This window comes from Arvicanthis niloticus, chromosome 13 (genome assembly GCF_011762505.2).
Source record: "Arvicanthis niloticus isolate mArvNil1 chromosome 13, mArvNil1.pat.X, whole genome shotgun sequence".
NCBI classification, from domain to species: Eukaryota; Metazoa; Chordata; class Mammalia; order Rodentia; family Muridae; genus Arvicanthis; species Arvicanthis niloticus.
In genome coordinates, this window is record NC_047670.1 from 12,590,626 (window position 1) to 12,612,816 (window position 22,191).

At 38.5% G+C, this 22,191-nt stretch overlaps 1 protein-coding gene across 8 annotated transcripts in view; it reads left to right on the top strand.

Annotated features, from left to right (window-relative positions):
• Positions 1–22,191, top strand: part of Cpq (carboxypeptidase Q) — a 435,354-nt gene that overhangs the window by 83,999 nt on the left and 329,164 nt on the right. For all 8 annotated transcript variants that reach the window (XM_076911249.1, XM_076911241.1, XM_076911246.1 and 5 more), the window contains one exon: positions 1,225–1,678. In XM_076911249.1, coding sequence (XP_076767364.1) covers positions 1,225–1,678 — 454 coding nt within the window. The remainder of the gene's footprint in view (positions 1–1,224; positions 1,679–22,191) is intronic.

Below are 22,191 nucleotides of genomic sequence, written 5' to 3' on the forward strand. Positions count from 1 at the left end.
CGGTTCATTCAGAAGGGTGGAATCTTCAAGACTTAAACTTAAAGGTCTTACTTCCCAATAACTCTCTCGAGGGCAATTAAATGTTGATAGGTCTTTTGAAACGAGTAGTGGTGCCACAATGTCTACACAATTTAAAAAGTGTTTGACTTGATACTCTCCAAGCTTTCTGCCATGACAGTAATTCTGTTTGAGCTGTGTGGGGTGGCAGCCACTAGGCACATGTGCCTACTGAGTACTTGCAACATGTCTAGAATGAATGAGGAATTGAATTTTAAATTCTACTTAATGTTAACTAAGTTAAAATGACCCCAGGGGACTCTTGTGTCCTACACTGAGCAGCACTACACATACTTATGCATCTCTGTACTGTCTGGTTTGGACTTGAACTCTCTGCAGTGCTAATTGAGTAGTAGTTCTTAGCATAGAGCTTAGAATTGGAAAAAACTTTATATATTTCCGGTTCCTTAATCTCTCTGTGCTAATGCCCCAGTTCCTTATTTATAAAACAAAGGTCATAAGAGTCTGCCTCCTGAAGCTGAGATACTGTAAATGAAATGACATGAGCAGTGTATATAGGACAGCATCTGATACATAACAATCACGGCATAAATGCATTGCACTGTTTTTATTATTAACCTGTAGGTAATGTATATTATAGAGCTAAAGAATAACCAATCTTTATCCTTGTTTCTCCATTTGTTTTAGTTCTCTGCTTCTAAAAGTATATCATGGTTCCTGGCATATGCCTGGTATTCAATAAACATTGTTAAAAAAATCAGGTATCTTTAATGGATATGAGTTTACTGAAAAAGTGACATCTGAGATGGCCTCAAAGGTCAAGTTTTCCAAGCAAAGAAGAAAGAGCCCATTTGGGCAGAGGGAAGGTGGACTCACAGTTTGCTAGGGTTCCTTTCATGCAACAAGCATCACTTTGACCACTGCTTGTTCTTTCTCTTCCTCCTCTCTGTCCCCCCCCCCCTTAATAACTAACAAGATCCCTAGATAACAAGTGCCTTTATACATTGGATACACACCACCCTGTTAATAAGGCCAAGCATTGTTCTTTGGCCTGTCTATTCACACAGACTCTATAGTTTGAATATGATGGGTGAGGTTAGATGATGGTTTTAAAAGGAAGGGGAAAAGGAGAGCAGGCATGGGTTATGGGCAGATGCCTGTGAGATTCTTTTTCCCTAAAACATGTTTCTTATTTATTTCTCTCAGGAAGAAAAGCAACTAGGAACAATGAGGTTCCTCTTCTTCCTGTTCGTTGCTGTTGTTCTCCTTTTATCCTTGGGCTCTGGAAAAGCTATATACAAGAATGGTGCTTCTCAGCGAACATTTCAAGAAATAAAAGAAGAAATAGCCAACTATGAAGATGTTGCTAAAGCAATTATCAACCTTGCTGTTTATGGTAAATACCAGAACCGGTCCTATGAGCGTTTGGGAGTTCTAGTTGATACTGTTGGACCCAGACTGAGTGGATCTAAGAACCTAGAGAAAGCTATCCAAATCATGTACCAAAACCTTCAGCAAGATGGGTTAGAAAATGTCCACCTGGAGCAGGTCAGAATACCCCACTGGGAGAGGGGAGAAGAATCTGCAGTGATGCTGGTGCCTCGAATTCAGAAGATGGCTATTTTAGGTCTTGGCAGCAGCATTGGGACTCCCCCAGGAGGTACTGTTTGTTTTTTTAGTTGGCTGTACTCCTTAATTTAATCCCTTATCTCTTTTCTTCCTTCTCTCCCTTTAAGTTGTTTTAACATGTGGATTTCATGTAAAATCCACATTTTACATGAAATCCACATGTAAAAACGTGGAATTCATGTAAAGGCCAGTTTACATGAATTCACTATGTATTGAAGGGTGACGCTGAACTTGTATGTGTCCCTGACACCTGTTTTCTGTGATGCTAGGGTTTCAAACTTGCTAAGCACATGCTCTTCTCCTATACTCACAGTCCAGCCCTCCTGTGATCTTTATACAATTGATGTCTTCTTTCTTCTTTCTTTTCTATTTCTTCCATTTCTTTTCAGAAAGGAACTGTGCTGAATGACTTTCAAAAACATAGTATCAGCGCCCTAGCTCCGGTTTTATCCAATAATGCAGTGCCTGGATATGGAATATGCAGCCAGTTTGCAGTCCCCTACCAGTAAAACTTGAAAGTATTCATAGATTAATTTCCTGTGGCTGAGAAAGTATTTTGTATTCTTTTGACTTTCTCCTATGCCAGGATCCAGTAGAAATATAGTCAGTTTATTTCAAAATCATTGATAAGAAAACTCATGGACTATAATATTTACCAACTAGAAATACACAGTGTAATGATTTTTAGTATATTCACAAAATTGTTTAGCCTAATTTTAGAACAACTAGATTGTAGCACATAGTCTGGCTGTTGAATATTTTATTGCTGTCTTCACCAGACCACAAAATGCAGCTGTATTTACCTCTTGAACCGCACTCCCCAAGACCCAGGAAGCCACTAATGTGCTATCAGTCTTTGTATGTTCCCATTCTGGACATGGTACATGTATGGAACACATTCTGTGGTCTCTTGTGAATGACATCTTTTATTCAGCATTATGTTTCTAGGTCATTTGTGTTGTGAAACACGTAAATGCTCCATTTTGTTGAGAAAAGGTATTTTATTTGTCTGTATCAGTCAGTGTCATTTTTTGGCTGTTTCCTCTTTTCCATATCATGAATACCACCATTATATACATTTATGCACAAGTTTGTGTGCATATGTTGTCATTAATTTTGTTTGTATACCAACTTGAAAAACGTATGGGTCATTTAGTAGCTCTAGATTTACTTTACTTAGGTGCTACAAACAATTCGCACCTTTTTATATTCCCACTGATAATGTATAATTGCGCCTCTACGCATGCAACATTTATCTGGTCGCTTATAGTTACCTAACAGTACCTCACTGTGGACTTGCTTTGCATTTTATTAATGACAGATGACTCTGAGCAGCCTTCTAGGCTTTTTATTATTACCTTTAATTTTATTTATTTGTATGTGTGTGTATATGTGTGTGTGTGCATGTATATGCAAGTGTCTGTATGTGGATGTATGAGTATGTAAGCATGTGTGTATGTGTGTACATATGAAAGTACAGTGCTGAAGTTAGTTCTCTCCTCTACCACGTTGGTCTTGAGGATCAAACTAAGGTTTTTAAACTTCATAAGTGCGGAGCCATCTGAACTCTGACTCTCTCCAACCATGTTCTCTCTCTCTCCATATATATATATATATATATATATATATATATATATACCTATATAATACATTTATTATAATAAAATATACTTATAATATAAATTTTTTGTATTTTAAATTGATCTATTTTTAAATTATTCTTTATTGATTAATGTATTCTAAACTACACAAAGACTGAACCAAGAAAGAGATCAGACTAATTTCCCTCATGAATATTGAGGTAAAAGTACTCAATAAAATTCTAGCAAATTGAGCCCAAGAGCACATCAAAACCATCATTCACCATGATCATGTAGGATTTGTCCCAGTGATACAGTGATGCAATATAAGAAAATCCATCATGTAATCCACTATATAAACAAACTCAAAGGAAAAAAAACACAAGATCATCTCATTAGATGCTGAAAAAACCTTTGACATAATTCAACACCCCTTCATGTTAAAAGTCTTGGAAAGATCAGGAATCTAAGGCCCATACCTAAACATAGTAAAAGCAATATGCAGCAAACAAATACCCAACATCAAATTGAATGGAGAGAAACTTGAAGCAATCTCACTAAAATCAGGGACTAGACAAGGCTGCTCACTCTCTCCCTACCTATACAATATAGTACTTGAAGTTCTAGCCAGAGGAACAAAAGGAGATCAAAGGGAAAAAAATTGGAAAGGAAGAAGACAAGATATCCCTATTTGCATATGATATGATAGTATACATAAGCAACAACAAAAATTCCACCAGAGAATTTTTACAGCTGATAAACCACTTCAGCAAAGTGGCTGGATATAAAACTAACTAAAACAAATCAGTAGCCTTACTCCAATCAAAGGATAAGTGAGCTTAGAAAGAAATTAGGGAAACAATATCCTTCACAATAATCACAAATAATATAAAAAATCTTGGTGTGGCTCTAACAAAGCAAGTGAAAGATCTGTATGACAAGAACTTCAAGTCTCTGAAGAAAGAAATTGAATAAGACCTCAGAAGATGGAAAGATATTCCAAACTCATGGATTAACAGGATTAACACAGTAAAAATGCCCATCTTACTAAAAACAATCTACAGATTCAATCCAATGCCCATCAAAATTCCAAGTCAGTTCTTCACAGAGATAGAAAGAACAACTCTCAAATTCACCTGGAATAATGAAAAAAAAAAAAAAAAACCAGAGTAGCTAAAACTATTCTCAACAATAAAAGAACTTCTGGAGGAATCACCATCCCTGACCTCAAGCTGTACTACAAAGCAATAGTGATAGAAAAAAAAATGCATGGTATTGGTACAGAGACTGGCACGTAGATCAATGGGATAGAATTGAAGACTCAGAAATAAATCTATAGACCTATGGTCACTTAATGATTCACAAAGGAGTTAAAACCATCCAGTAGAAAAAAAGACAGCATTTTTAACATATGGTGCTGGTTCAACTGGTGGTCTGCATGTAGAAGAATGCAAATTGATCCATTCTTACCTCCTTGCACATTGCTCAAGTCCAAGTGAATCAAGGACTTCCATATAAAACCAGATACACTGAATCTAATAGAACAGAAAGTGGGAAAGAACCTCAAACACAAAAATTTTCTGAACAGAACTCCGATGACTTAGGTTTTAAGAGCAACAATGGACAATTGGAACCTCATAAAATTACAAAGCTTCTGTAAGGCAAAGGACACCCTCAATAGAACAAACGGCAACCTATAGATTGGGTAAAGATCTTTACTAACCCACATCTGATAGAGGGCTAATATCCAAAATATACAAAGAACTCAAGAAGTTAGACCAAGTAACCAAATAACCCCATTAAAAATGGGGTACAGAGCAAAATAAAGATTCTCAACTGAGGAATCTTGAATGGCTGAGAACGACCTAAAGAAATCTTCAAAATCCTTAGTCACCAGGGAAATACAAATCAAAATGATTCTGAGATTCTACTTTACATCAATCAGAATGGCTAAGATCAAAAACACAGGTGACAGCAGATGCTGGTGAAGATGTGGAGATTGAGGAACATGACTGCCTCCATTGCCGGTGGGATTGCAAGCCGGTAAAGCCACTTTGGAAAACAATTAGGCAGTTCCTCAGAAAACTGGAAATAGTTTTACCTGAAGACTCAGGTATACCACTACTGGGCATATACCCAGAAGATGCTTCAACATATAATAACATAGACACATGCTCCATTATGTTTAAAGTAGCCTTATTTATAATACCCACAATCTGAAAAAGAACCCAGATGTCCTTCAACTGAGGAATTGATACAGAAAATGTAGTACATTTACACAATGGAGTACTACTCAGCTATTAAAATCAATCAATGACTTCATGAAATTCACGGGCAAATGGATGGAACTAGAAAATATCATCCTGAGTGAAGTAATCCATTCACAAAAGAACACACATGGTATGTACTTACTGGTAAATTGATATTAGCCCCAAAACTCAGAATACCCATGACACAACCCACAAACCATATGAAGCATAAGAAGAAGGAAGACCAATGCTTCAATCCTATATAGAAGAGGGAACAAAATAATCACAGGAGGTAGAGGAAGAGAAGGACATTGGCGGGAGGGAGGAAAAAGGTGGGGGCAGGATCAGGTATTGGAAGGAGCAGGAGAGAAGTAGTGAGGGTCAGGAAATTGGATAGAAATATGTAGCAGTGGGGCATGGGAACTGAGGATACCACTAGAAAGTGCCAGATGCCAGGGAAGCAAGAGGCTCTCAGGACCCAAGGGATGACATTGTCTGAAATACCCAACAAAGAGATAGAACCTATAGAGACCATCTTCAGTAGATATGCACAGCCTCCATTTGAGGGATGGGGCCACCCACCCATCTCAAAATTGTTAACCTAGAAATGTTTCTGTCCAAAGGAAAGACAGGGACAAAAAAGAGCAGAGCAGAAGCCATTCAGAGACCACTTCACCTAAGGATCCATCCCATCTGTTGACACCAAACCCTGGCACTATTGCTGATGCCATGAAGCGCTTGATGACAGAAGCCTCGTATGGCTGTTCCCTGAGAGGTTCTGCCAGCATCTGACTAATACAGATGCAGATACTTACAGCCAACCATCAGACTGAGCCCAGGATGCAAATGGAAAAGCTAGTGGAAGGACTGAAGGAGCTGAAGGGTATTGCAACCCCATATGAGTAATAATATCAACTAACAGGACCAACCAGAGCTCCCAGGGATTCATCCACCAACCATAGCATATATATGGAAGGGCCCATGGCTCCAGCTGCATATGTAGCAGAGGATGGCTTTATCTGGTATTGATAGGAGAGGAGGCCCTTGGTCTTCTGGAGGGTTGATGCCCCAGAGTAGGGGGATGCTAGAGTGATGAGGCAGGAGTGGGTGAGTGGGTGGAGGAGCACTCTCATAGAGGCAAAGGGGAGGGTGAATGGGATGGGGCATTTGTGAAGGGGAAACTGGGAAATGGGTTTCGTTTGAAATGTAAACAAATAAAATAATAATATAGATAAATAAATAAATAAATAAATAAATAAAGGTTGTGGCTTAATAGTTATGTATCAAGTTGACAGGTGCTCATCTGTGCTGGTTAGTTTTATGTTAATTTGATATAAGCTAGAGTCACTGAAGAGAATGGAGCTTCAGTTGAAAAAAAAATGCCTGGGTATGATTGGGCTATCCATAGGTAAGTATTAATTTTTGTAATTAGTGTTTAATGAGGAAGGATGCAGTCCATTGTGGATGGTGCCATCACTGGGTTCTGGGTTCTATAAGAAAGCAGGCTGAGCAAGCCATAGAGAGCAAGTCAGTTAGCAGCACCCCTCCACAGCCACTGCATCAGCTCCTGCCTTCACGTTCTTGCTGTTTGAGATTCTGTCCTGACTTCTTTGATGATAAACAACAATGTGGCAGTGTAAGCCAAATAAATCTCTTCCTTCCCAGCTTGCTTATTTGCTTATAGTGTTTCATCACAGTGGTAGAAACCCTAAGACAGAAACTAAGTTAAGTTTAGAACTGAGGATCACTGTAGGGTGAGACGAGCATACATTTAATTAATTTGCTGCAGTGATAGTTCATTAGTGTCTGTTTCTTCTAACATCTCCATGGTTCCTTAGGGTCTCAGAGTACTCCCCTCACAAAATTATTTATTTACTGAAAATTTAATAAAACCAAGATAATTTTAAGTCTTCAGAAGACCTTTAAAACTTGACTGGAGGAAGCAGAAGCTCTAAGTGCCACCATGAGGAGGCTATCTGTTAGTTTAGAGAACTAGAAATGCAAGCAAGCATTCTTTGGCTCTAGGTACACATCTTGAAAAACCCTTTCATAATAATTAGAGAGACTATTTAATGAACTTAATAAACATTTAAAAATATTTATCACAGCATTGTTCATAAACATGAGAAGTCATTATCACAGGAGAATAATACATAAACCAGATCAGACTTAGACAAGGATATACTAGAAAACAGTAAACATGGTGAGTGAGGCTTACATAATCGGATGAATAAGACAGTGCTAGATTTGAAAAAGTGAGTTCAGTGGTTATAGGTATAGTATCCTAAAATATTAAGATGAAAAGTGTGCAAATAAAACTATATTTATGCATTTGTATATATGGTGAAAGTCTAAATATGTATACTTTTGAACACTTCGTTTAAGCAAAACAAACATCAAGAAAAGGAAAAGATATGGTAAAATTTTAACACATTACAGTTCACGTGATACTAAAACATCCCTAATGTCATTCAAAAGGTAGCTAGTGAATTAACCTGCAATGATTTTTCTGAAATGAACTTCTATGTACAACTATGAAGGTGAATTGGTCCTGAAGCAAAGCCATGCCCCTGACATACTCAGCAAAACAATGTCAGCAGAGGGATGCACTGTAGGATTACATGCATCCTCATGATGAAGCCAATAAGACAAACTGTGACTTCCCAGGGACATACCTCTGTGCATGGAAAGCAAAGAAGTCTAATTTTTATTTTTAAAGTAGCTGTTTTGTTTAACTTTTTGTTTATTACCAACAATGTTAATTATGAAACAATGAAATTATATAAAAATGCAGAGAAAGCCACATGTTCTTCCTCTCTATGAACAACTAAACCTTGTAACCATTACTTGAGACCAAGCAAGGCAGGGAGCAGTACCTGGGAGGTAACAAAAAATTCAAAGATGCTGGCAAGACATCTTAACCATCTTAACCAAAACTGGAAGTTTCAGATTCAGTGATTTGCGTCCTATTGGTGCGTATTTAAAGGAAAATCCTGAAAAATGATGGTAAAATGCAGATTTCAAAGCTCTGAGGTATTTTCTGTGGCATTTCTTTTTATGATTCTATAAAATGGGAAAGCATGGAAAGGAGTAGTAATGTGCTACTGAGATAAAGAAGAATTTTTGCAGTCGAGAGAGAAACAGTCTTTACCACCCTACTGGTCTATGGCTTTTTGTAGCTTTGGCTAGAGAAAACAAGTATCAGTCACCCATGAATCCTCTCTAGACAACGTGTCATATAGAAGCAGATGGATATTCTTTTCCATCTATACAGTGGATGGTCTTCATTCTTTCTACTGAACTTTGTGTATCTTGGAAGTCATTCATCTGGCTGTTTCTGATACTGCCTTCTCATAAAAGCTCTTGCTTCATGAAGGAAAATACAACTATAGTCTCCCAAAAGCTCAATCTTGAAACCATTGCTCTAGAATGTATAGGATGAATTATAGATAGTATACTTTGAATACCAATTATGCTTAGACCCAGATTCATCGTGATAGGTGAAGGACTCATTACTCTCAAAGAACTGCACACTTCCTGTGGCCCTGGCCAAAGCTGGGACTTGGTGCTGTTGCTGTACTTCCAAGTTACTGTACTAAACCATCTGCATCCACATAGTGTTACTTTGTCTTCATTTGTATTCTATTCAGTTTAACCAAAGTTAGTGTCAATTTGTTGGTCATTTCAGGAAGGTTGGAAAGATAATGACCAAGTCATATTTTGTGGGGAGAGAAACTACCAGGGATTTTCCTATAAGACTTTTAAGGACTGAATTAGGACAAAATTCCTCTGATTCAAGTATGCTTATTCATGCATAGTGCTCACAGAACATGACCAGGGCCAGGGCATCAGTATTTATGTAGAAGTCCTTTGTTTTAATTTCCTCTTAGGCTGTTTCTCACCTTCATTTGCGGTAATATCCAGACTCTTATCATAGTGTGGACTGACTATCATCAGCCTGATGGAGTCCACATCTCTGGAAGTTTGTGCCGAGTGCTGACCTATGGCTTATAGTCAGGACAACATTATGGAGCTGTTGTAAGATCAAGTGAATGAATATGTTTTATATGCTTAAGCAAGTGTGTAAATTTGTACTATTAGTGCATGCAGTGGGTAGGACATTCCAAACATGCTTTGAGGTGTTTGATTAAAATTATTTCATGAGAGGCAAGAATCAATAATTACTGTTCCAACATACTGAACTTATTATTAGATCATTCAAACACTGAAACAATTGCCAACCTGTCTGTACAATACTTGAAAATATGTATCTTATTTATATTTGATCATCTGTAGTCCCTTTTGAACTTTTTTTTTTAAATTTGTGTGAGGAGGTCGACCAGTTGTCCCTTTTAGCAGACTGGTTATTAAAAATGTTATATCTGTCTCCCCATATCCCTTTTTGCTAGTTGACCAGATGTTTGCTCTGGACTCTTTTTTTTTTTTTTTTAATAGAACACTGCATATAACAAAGTTCACACTATGTATGATTTACCATACTTACTGTAGCATTAAGGATGCTAAAAATCAAAATGATGAAATTGCACCTCATTTTAGAGTCTATTCAGATAATTTGGGATATTACAAGTTTAAGGTAATAAAACTGCCTTAGAAAAAGAGCTAATAGGTGTCTATTGATATCTTTAGCTGGAACTTTGTAAGACTAAGGATTTCAGAACTTTGCAATTCATTTTACAAGGTCTTAACATCTGAACTGTAGGGGCAAAGAAAATGTCATAATTGAGGTCCCTAATTTGGGGTTCCCCAGCATCCACCTGAGAAGTACTCATAGTCCCAGCACTGGGGAAGTAGAGACAGAATGGCTTCTGGGACTTGATTGCTAGCAAGGCTAGCAGAATCAATGAGCTCTGTCTGCTGGGTTGATTAAGAGAACCTTTCTCTCACTTGAGGAAGATGGGAACAATTGGGGAAGATGCTTAACCCTGACTTCTGGCTCCCAAACTCATGTGTACACACATTCACAAACACACCTACACACACACACACACACACACACACACACACACACACGACTATAACATTATCTGTGGGATATTTTTTTCTAGCATTACATGAACATTTTTTTATTCAAAAATATTTTGTCTTGATTATAAAAAGCTGTCTTGTGTACTAGAGAAAGCAGAGCTCTTGACCACCCTCATCATCTCTATTCATCATTATTTTAGTTTCTAATTAACATGTTGCTATGATTTGAAACAAACTGAAGATAGCTGAATTAGGCATATAAATTTTGAGGTATATTAAGAATTAATCAAAATGCTATTGTATATACCATGTCTATTCTCAGATGTAGGATAAAAATAAGAATTAACAAAAAACACAAGAAATACTGACATATTTTAGTGATATAGAATATCATGCACTTACACCAATGAGATAAATTATAATGGAAAGCAAAATAAAAATGTTTCTACATTATAATCACTTTTAGTAAGTGAACTCTATTTCAAGATCATTTAATTCTATGTTCTGATCTTAGTAAGTAATTTTTAAAAATTAATTTATTTTAAACTCCAAATTTTATTCCTCCCTCCGTGAACCCTCCAACTATTCCACATCTCATACTTCCTCCCCTCCCCCAGTCTACATGAAGAGGTCCCCACTCCCCACCCCCACCCCATCAGACCTCTAAACTCCCTGGGTCCTCCAGTCTCTTGAGGGTTAGGTGTATCTTCTCTGATTGAACATAGACCAGGTAATCCTCTGCTGTATATGTGTTGGGGGCCTCATATCAGCTGGTGTAGCTGCCTGAGTGATGGTCCAGTGACTGAAAGATCTCGGGGATCCACGTTAATTTAAACTGCTGGTCCTCCTACAGGGTTACCCTCCTCCTCAGCTTCTTCCAGCTTTTCCCTAATTCAACCACAGGGGTCAGCAGCTTCTGTTCATTGGTTGGGGACAAATATCTGCATCTGACTCTTTTAGCTGCTTGTCGGGTCTTTTGGAGGGCAGTCATGATAGGCTCCTTTTTGTGAGCGCTCCATAGCCTCAGTAATATGTCAGACCTTGGGACCTCTGCTTGAGCTGGATCTGGCCTGTCGCTGGACCTTCTTTTACTCTGGCTCCTCTCCATTTCCATCCCTGCAGTTCTTTCAGACAGGAACAATTATGGATCAGCATTTTGACTGTGGGATGGCAACCCCCTCCCTCAGTTGATGTCCTGTCTTCCTGTTGGAGGTGGACTTAATGACTTCAATCTCTCTACTGTTGGGCATTTCATTTAAGGTCATTCCCTTTGAGTCTTGAGAGTCTCTCACCTCCCAGGTCTCTGGTGCATTCTGAAGGATCCTTCCAACCTCCTACCTCCCAAGGTTGCCAGTTTCCATTCTTTCTGTTGGTCCTCAGGGCTTCAGTCCTTTTTGCTCACCCAATACCAGATCAGGCTCCCCTTTTCTCCTACTCCCATCCACTTTCCCTCCCTGGTCCGTTCCTTCCTCCCCATTTGTGATTGCTTTCTTCTCCCTCCCAAGTGAGACTGAGGTATCCTCATTTGGGCCCATCAGCTTACTGACCTTTCTGAGTTCTGTGGACTGCATCTTGGGTATTTTGTACTTTTTTACTGGCTAATATCCACTTATTAGTGAGTACATACCATGCACGTCCTTTGGGGTCTGAGTTACCCTACTTAGGATGATATTTTCTAGTTCTATCCATTTGCCCGCAAAACTCAGGATGTCCTCATTCTTAATATCTGAATAGTATTTCATTGTGTAGATGAACCACATTTTCTGTATCCATTCTTCTGTCGTGGGACATCTGGGTTGTTTCCAGCTGCTGGCTATCACAAACGAGGCCACTATGAACATAGTGGAACACGTGTTCCTGTGACATGGTGGGTCATCTTTTGGGTATATTCCCAAGAGTTATGGTATTGCTTGAGGTAGATATATTTCCAATTTTCTGAGGAACCTCCAGATTGATTTAAAACAATTTTCTGACTTGATGATTCAATCTTTCAATGTGTTTCTGGTTAGTATGTGAAAATATTTAGGGAATAAATCCAATGCTTATGTTTATTTACTTAATATAAATCAGTTTTCCATGAGTGATTATAAAAATCAGAGGAAATGGAAAGGGAGTGGAACTTGAATTTAAATGGAATCTTTCTTATGGACTTTATTTAGAAGTCCACATTCGTGACTCTGATAGAATATTAACCTAATAACTTTCCTTCTTGGTATATTATTATTTTCATATGAAATTATGTATTCTTATAAGGCAATACTCTTTGGAGTTTCCAAAACAAAATATGGCAATTTTTTTAACCAAATAAGCTCTTTTCAATCTAATCTAACAATTTCACATTTAAGGAAATGAGTTTATTTTATTATATATTTTCTCATGGTTATTTTCTTGTTCATCTCTTTTCTCCCAAATAAAAGCAGTATCAGAATTTCTTAGAAATTTATCTGTTTTCAAGTTGTTTAATGTCTTGTAACACTCCAAAAGTGATGTTATCCAACCATACATCTTTATTGCCTTAGAGACTTGTTATTATTATTATTATCATTATTATTATTTACTTTAAACCCAATATCAGCCTTCCATCCTCCTAGTACTCCCTCCCACAAGTCCTCTCCCATTCCACCTTCCCTTTCTCTTTTGAGAAGGGAAGCCCTCCTCTTGATGTCATCCCCCAACTAACACCACACACCCCTGCTCACACCACTCATCCACACCCCCAACTCTGCCCCCTGCACACAAGTCACTGCAGGAATAGGCACATTCTCTCCCTCTGAGGACAGACAGAGTGATCCATTGAAGGGAACAGGATCCATAGGAAGGCAGGCAACAGGCTCAGAGACAGCCCCAGGTCCAGTTACTGGGGGACCTGCATGAAGACCAAGCTGCTAATCTGCTACATATGTGCAGGGGGCCTAGATCCAGCCTGTGCTCACTCTGGTTGGTGAATCCCCAGGGGTCCAGATTAGTTGACTCTGTTGGTTTTTCTGTGGAATTCCTGTCTCCTGCTGGTCCTTCAATCCTTCTCCCAACTCTTCAATCAAGACTGAGAGCTCTATCTAATGTTTGAGTGTAAGTCTCTGCATCTCTTCCCATTGGCTGCTGAGTAAAGCCTCTCAGAGGACAGTTATGTTAGGCTCCTGTCTGCAAGCATAACAGAGTATCATTAATAGTGTCAGGGTTTGGTTCTTGCCTGTGGGATGGGTCTCAATTTGGGGCAATCATTGTTTGGCCATTCCTCAGTCTCTGTCCTTATCCCTGAAAATCTTGTAGGCAGGACACATTTTGGGTCAAAGGTTTTGTGAGTAGGTTGCTGTCTTTATCCCTCCACTACCTGGCTACAGGGAGTGGCCACTTCAGGATCCATATCTCTCACTGCTAAGAAGTCTCAGCTAGAGTCACCCCCATAGACTCTTTAGGTCCTCTCCTCACCTCAGGTCTCTGGCACATCCTAGAGATTTTCCCCCACATCTCCCTTCTCTCTTTCTCCTGCTCTCTTTATATATGCTTGCCTCCACCCCTGCTTCACTCCCCAACTCCTCTTCCACCCTGTTTCCTCCTTCCATTGATCTCCAATATCTATTTTGTGTCCTCTTCTGAGGAATATTCAACCATCCTCCCGTGGTCCCTCGCTGTTATTTGCTTCTTTGAGCCTGTTGATTTTAGCATGGTTATCCTGTACCTTATGGCTAATATCTACTTAGAAATGAATACATACCATGCATGTTCTTTTGGGCCTGGGTTACCTCACTCAGGATGGTATTTTCTAGTCCCATCCATTTTCCTGTGAAATTCATGATGTCTTTGTTTTTAATGGTTGAGTAATCCATTGTGTAAATGAACCACATTATTTTTTATCCATTTTTTCAGTTGAGGGATATCTAGTTTGTTTCTAGTTTTTGAGTATTATGTATAAAGGTGCTATAAACATAGTTGACCCAGTGTCCTTGTGAAACGGTGGATCATCTTATTGGATATGATATATGCCCAGGAGTGGTATAGCTGGGTCTTCAGATAGAACTATTCCCAGTTTTTGGAGAAACCCCTAAATTGATTTCCAGAGTGGTTGTACATGTTTGTACTCCCACCAGCAGTGGCGTAATGTTCCTCTTGCTCTACCACCTCACCAGCATATGCTATTCCTTGTGTTTTTTTTTATCTTAGTCATTCTTTTAGGTGTAAGGTGGAATCTCAGAGTGGTTTTGATTTGCATTTCTCTGATGACTAAGGATGTTGAACATATCTTTAGGTACTTCTCAGCCATTTGAGATTCCTCTGTTGAGAATTCTCTGTTTAGCTCTGTATTCCATTTCCTAATTGGAGTAAATTTAATTGGGTTAAATCTCTAAGAACTTCTTAATGATTTGCCTGCTTCTCAGTTGTATTTTACTCATACTGTGTTGTAACACTACAGAAATGATGTTATGCAGCCATGTATCTTTATTTGTCTTTGAGTTTATGTGAATTTTTAAAAAGATTAAAAGCATCTTCAGAAATGATATTTAGTAAATACAACATTGTTAATTTATAGAACTATTTATGTTGTCTCATACAAAATAGAGACCTTTACTTTTGACATCAATGTTGTATGTCTTGAAGGATGGGAATGTTAATGAAAATGGGAAGTTAATTCTTGCTCTTAGATTGTTTTGAGTAGCTTAAGTTTAAGCACAAAACAGTATCAAGGCAGTAGAATTAGGGAAAGAATGAAGCCCCAAGTGTCCCTTTTTAGATTATAAGTCCTTGAAAGCAGGAAAGAGTCATCACAGTCCTTTGTAAGATCCTTCTGGTTCATGATACAGGACTATGATAGTGATGCTGTTGCTACCTGGCCATCTAAAAGAAAAATGAGAAGCTTATGTTGGAAGTACTGAAGCCATGTGATACTCTCTTCCCTCAAGCTTATCTGGCATCCAGATCCTGACCATAGGTTAAATCTACTCTGTAGGAGAAAATGCAAATGTTTGATGCCTGGTCTGACAGTGGCGTGGGTCTTGTACAGAATGAGGGCCTTCTTTCTGTACCTGGTATTTGATATGCCAAAGGCCATTAGAAGTTTCTGAGCTTTGTTTGGTCCCAGATATGGCTCTTAAATAATGTGGGATTTCCTTTTGTGAATTTTCTACTTAGTTGCCCCACCATTCCCACAACAATATGAAAGTCTCTAGGCACTATAACATGGAGACCCGATGGGACCTCGTTCCAATCTAAGTGTGTCCTTTACCATTTTCAAATTTCAAATTTAAGCTTGTACCTCAACTGTTTTTGTTCGCTTCTTTGTTTGCTTGTTTTTTATGTAGTCAAGAATCATACTTAACATTTCTGGTGAGAAGCAAGTGAGGCTAGATAAACTGAGACTTGTGAAATTCCAGATTTTACTGCCCATGATTGGGCTCCCTGAAAGGTAGAGAGAGCAACACGTGTTTAGGTGACTATCTATATGAAGTATGGCATTTCTGTTTGACGAAAACATCTGAGTATATTCTTTGAGTGTACATTATTAAATTCTGAAAGAAAAAACAGGCAGGCAGATAGGCAATCAATGAAGATATCAGGACTGACCAGTATCATCTAGTGTTTAGGACAATGCTGAGTCTGAAGGTATTACCAGGTAAACCAGGACCTGAATGATCTGAAGTCATCCTGGCATCGAATGGAGAGAATGAGGGGAATGGATAGGAATATATCTCCTGGCTATTGAAACTTTTAAAAGCCTTTGGCATATCAAATACCAAAGAATATGTACCATGCCATTAAAAAACAAACAAACAAACAAACAAACAAACACCTCTCTGGCATACTGAAAGGGCAATAGGCAGTACAGAGTCTGTAGGTGACTGGCTTTATATTTTCACATGTTGGCAGGACAAGTCCTTTCAGGAATTCTCTGGATTCTTCAGCATTGAAACATGCTTCTTTGTGCTATGTGTGATTTAATTATCTTATGTCTCTGACCTAATTTATGTTACTTCAAGCTAAAAAAAATGAGTTATGCTCATTTTTTAAAATTCCCCTTAGGACTTACCCAAGTATTGAGGACTTCTTGAATGAATAACACAATTTTAAAATTTATTTTCTCCATTTACCTAAGTCAAGGCTGATACTAGAAAATCCAATTTTAGATAAGTTAGGATTTAATTTTTTAATGGATAGAAAAATCAATCCATTAGTTTCCTTAAGGTCTGGTTTTTTTTTTTTTTTTTTTTCTCCTGTTAGTGGAATGCAAGACTACACCTTTATCACCTTTATCACCTGTGGTTATAAATTCTGTGAGGACAACCAAGTACATCTCTGTTTTTGATTATTTTAGAAACAACATGTTTTCCACTAGAAGGCTCAGAAGCTGAGAAGCCACAGCCTTTTGGCACAAAATGGATGTTCCATGAGGGAGTGCTGTTGGGGTAGAAATGTTGAAGGAGCAATCTTTTGCTTGGAGACATTAGTTACAAGAACCAAAGATGAATGTATTAATATGACTCTAGATGTTTGCTTTGATGGTTTAAATAGGAATAATCACCACTCATGTATTTGAATGCTTGACCCACAGAAAGTGGCACTATTTGGAAGTATAACATTATTAGAGTAGATGTGGCATTGATAGAGAAAGCATGTCACTGTAAGGTGTGGGGCTGTGAGGTCTTACATGCTCAAGCTATGTCCAGTGTGGAATACAGTCTCCTTCTCTTGCCTGTGGATCAAGATAGAGAATTCTCAGCTCCTTCTCCAGCACCATGTCTGCCTGGATGCTGCCATGTTTCTCATCATGATGATAATGGACTAAACTTCTGAAACCAGAAGCCAGCTGCAATGAAATGTTTTTCTTTATTAGAATTGCCATGGCAGTAGGAGGGAGGAGAATAAGTTGGAGAGGGGAGAGGGGAGAGGGAGAGGAATGGGAAAGCAGGATCAGGTGTGGGGAGAGACAGGAAAGAGGTACAGAGGGCTGGGTGAATGAATGGAAGTCTGCAATTACCTGGGATGGGTGGAGAAGAGAATCTTTACTAAGCCCCAGATACCTGGGATGGAGAGGCTTCCAGGTCAATGCAGGTGACCTTAGCCTAGATACCTAACAATGGGGACATGGAAGCTGAAGAGGCCACCTTCTATAGCCAGGCAGGACCCCCAGTAGAGGAATAAGGACACTAACCTGTCCCAAAATTTTCAACCCAGAACTTATCCTGTCTAAAAGAAATGCAGGAATAGAGCAGAGACCGAAGGAAAGACCAACCAATAACAAGCCCAACTCAAAAGCCATCCCATGGACAAGCACCTACTTATGACATTATTAATGATACTGTTATGCTTGCAGACAAGAGCCTAGCACAGCTGTCTTCTGAGATGCTCTACCCAGCAGTGGACTGAAACAATGCAGATATCCATAGCTAAACATTAGATGGAGGTTGGGACTCTTAAGAAAAAGTTGAGGGGAAGCACTGAAGGCCTTGAAGGCGATGGGAACCCCACAGGAAGACCAACATAGTCAACTCTCTTGGACTTCTGTGATCTCTTAGAGTCTGAGCCACCACAAAGGACATACACGGGCTAGACTGAGGCCCCAGACACATATGTAGCAGACAGTCAGCATAGTCTTCACTGCTGCCTTGTCTAGCCTCAGTGGGAGAAGATGAACCTAATAAGGTTGAGACTTGATTACTAGGGTGAGAAGATACCCAGGGAGGCCACACCCTCTCAGAGAAAAAGGGGACAGGCTAGGGATGGCTCTGTGGAGGAGGGACCAGGAGGGGAAGCAGTTTCAGTTGTTAATTAATTAATTAATTATATTGTTGCCATTGTCATAGTGTCTCTTCACAGCAGTAAAACTTAAAACTCTAACTAATACATTTGCATTTCTCCAAATCAGACCTTTACACATATATTATTTTAACAATCAGTTTTTGAGCCATCTTTTTTTTTTTTTTTTTTTTTTTTTTTTTTTTTTTTAAATTTACTGGCCTTTTATTGAATACCCGCAATACGCCAATATGCCAGTCAGGGTACAGGTGGCGCAGAAGAGAGAGCTGATCTGTGCTGCAAAAGGGACCAAGTTGGTGACTGTAGTCTGCATTACCCACAGAGGCCATGTCAATGTCCATGTTTTGTACTGCCACCAAAAGCCTTGTAGCTGTCCCATGGTCAATGCTGCCACTGAAAATCATGTGGCAGTGCATAATCTGGGCCACCTGCTGTTATGAGCAAGGAAGCTTCTTTTGCAGTGGTATTAATGACAGCAGGCTCAAACTTGAGAATGAAAAACACTGAAGACTTACTTTCCTCACCTCACAGAGAAACAGTGCAGACAGGAAGCTATTGAAGAGAGTCCTTGAAAAGTGTGATAAACACACTGAAGTGAAGCTTTTCACAATTGATGGCTTCGGTTGGGAAGGGGAAGCAGGAATAGAACTCAGTTATCTTTAAGGGGCTGGTCACTGGGAGTTTGTGGGAGTTTGGCCAAGCACCAATGATTATATGGGTAGCGCGCGCGCGCGCACACACACACACACACACACACACACACACACACACACACACACACACAAATCCAGGTGCTGTCATCAGAGCCTCACAGTTCTTCCTGGGATACCTTGCATGAAATACAAAGACAAGGCATAAAGAAAACAATGGATTTTTAAAGAGTGATATTTGATGCAATTGATTATACCCATATACATTGACAACAAAAGTAAAGTTTCAATGCTAAAATGCAGAGGCATGTCAGGATCAGGGTCTGGGTTACATGAATAAATATCTGTCGGGGCTTGAGGCACAAATGAGCAGTGATTTCCTCGTGCTTGTCTTGAGGGTGTTAAAATGGGACATGGGGAGAGAAAAGGAAAAGGCAGATCTCTCAGAAATTTGGCCAGCTAGGGAGAGTAGAGAACAGGAAGGTGGGAGGAGGATACTTCACTCTGGTGGTTGTCTAGTTTGTATGGCAGTTTAACATGTGCTCTCCCTTCATGCTGACAATGTTGATGTAACTTTATTGTTGTATAAAGACATGAAATGAAGCGTGGTGAATTTAAGTGACTCACCAAAAGACAAATCCTTAAGAAGAATGAGTGATTAAGCTCACACATTATAAAAGAATGCAGTTGAGGGGATGGCTAAGAAAGCAGGAATGGACTACGTCACTGGCATTCACAAGATAAGCATGCAGACATAGTGAATTCTTTATCCCACAAGTTCTCATAATCTAAGTCACAGTTTTAGTACTCTTTACTCTCCTTAATTACTTTGTTCATTTTTGCTGAATCAAACTTAGGTACTTGTGCATACTAGACAAGTGTGGTATCACTAAGCTATGCATTCAACCCCGCCTTTTATTCTTTTGTAAGCAAATATAGTAAGCTAATAAATTTTGTTTTAATTCCTGAAGGAGAGGGAAATATTTGTTTCATTTAGTTCCTTCTATGTATTTGGATACATGGCTACCAGCTTTCCCGAGTTGAGCAACCGTATTCCAAGAGAAGTTGACACTCATTGTCAGTCAACCAATAATAAGAAGTGGGGCAAAAGTTCAGATATTTTTACTTTGTTCTCACTGATTTTCTTTCCTCCTCTTCCTCCCCCTCCCCCTTCTCTTCCTTCTCCTCCTCCTCTCCCTCCTCCTTCTTCCCATGTCAGTTCCTCAAATCATCCAGGGAAATGTTCTTGTTCTAAAATATTTTCAAAATTCAGTTGCTTTTTGTAAAATAAGTCAAGCTCCTACCATATTGGTATAGTCCTTCTGGTTATTCATACCATTTTCAAACCTGGGTTTCTTCAACTCCTAAGTGTAAAATCATGTTTTCTTTTCAATTCTTTTTTAAAAATTATGTATATGAGTGCTCACTGAGGCCAGAGTAACTTGAGCTAGAGTTATAGATGGTTATGACAGAATTTAGGCCCTCAAAAAGAATGTGTTCTTAAATGCTGATGTCTTCAACAACTTAAGAATTTCTGGGAGAGGAATAAAATCTAGAGTTTAAATAAATAAATAAATAAATCATAAATGATTAAAATTTTTTCAAAGATTATATTTTAAATGTATGTGTATGTGTGCATCTATGTGAATATATGACACTTGTATGTGAGTACTCACTGAGGCCAGAAGAGAGTGACAGGTCCCTTGGTACTGGAATTACAGGTGCTTGTGTACATCCAGATATAGGTGCTAGGAGCCAAATGGGTCACTTGGAAGAGCAGCAAGGCTCACTCTTAACCAGTGAGCCTTCTCTCCAGCCCCATAATATTGTTCCCTATGAACATTCTCTTATGTGGCTTCATCTAGGGCCTCCTTCATAGAAAGTTTACTATACAGTTTCACTATAGTACACAGGAAAAGGGGTTTATAGAAACTAAATATCTGTTGAAGGATGGACTAGCCACACACTTGGAATGGTTGTGCATTGCAGGTTGCCAGTCAAGGGCAAGATGGCATACAAACAATAAAGTTGATGTCTTATCAGAAACTGAGACAAAGGAAACATCTTAAAAGCTCATTCAGTAAATATTTGAAAAATACTGTTTGTTATATATTACCTGTACTGTGGAACACATCCAATTCTCTCCCAAATAAAAAGTTTCTATAATTAACACATAAAATCATATATATATATGCATATATATTATAAAACATGTCATTTTGATATTTATATGCATCACAGAATGGTTAAATAAGGCTATTTAACATATGTACTACTTACATTTTGTAGTAAAGAGCATTTAAAATTAACTCTCAATAATTTTTAGGTATACAATGTATTTTAAACTATAGTTACCATGATGTACAGTACATTTTTGAACTTACCATACTCCAACTGAAATTTTGTGTCTGTGGATCAACATCTTCCTGACACTCTCTATGATGGTGAACTTGACATACTATAGAATCATATGGGAAGGGAGTCATAGTGAGGGATTGCCTGGATTAGATTGGCCTATGGGGGATTATGTTAATACATTAATTCAGGTGGGAAGACTCGTCCATTGTGAATGGCATCATCTGTTCTATGGGAAATTCTGTATTATAGAGGTGTGGAAAGAGACTGCTGAACACAAGCATGCACCCATTAATTCATTGTTCCTTGCTCTTGGTTGTGAACAAATGTAACTGTTTATTTTGGGTCTTTGCTTCCTTGCCTTCCCTGTATTGATGAACTTTAGTCTGGAGTTGATTTTATTAGAATATTTTTTTATCACAGCAACAGGAAAAGAAACTAACACACCCCACTCTCCAGTCTCTGGTAATGATTATTTTATTCTCTATGAGTTCCATCTTTATAGATTATACATAAAAATATTATGTGTTTTTGCTCTCTGTGATTAGCTCACTTAATGATCTTCAGTTTTATTCATATTGGCACAAATTATAAGGAAGCCTCCTTTTTCAAGTGTAGGCATACCACATGCTTTTATCCATTTATCAGATTGATATTTATTCTGTTCCCATGTCTTGGCTACTGTGATCAGAGCTGTAGTCCACATAGGCATGAAGATGTCTGCTTGACACAGTATCTCCCTGCCTCACAATAGACTGAGATGTAAAATTTTTGAAAATCCTGAATTTTACAGTAGTTCTGCATGTTCTGTTGTTTTTGTTGTTCAACAATCTCAATACTGTTTTCCATAATGACTCTACTAACTTTCCTTCTCTCAAAATGTCCATGGGTTCCCTTTCTCTACATCCTCCTCAGAGTAAATTCTATTTTTTAGTAAATTAAGAAATTCTATTTTAAAATTATGGCATTTGTATT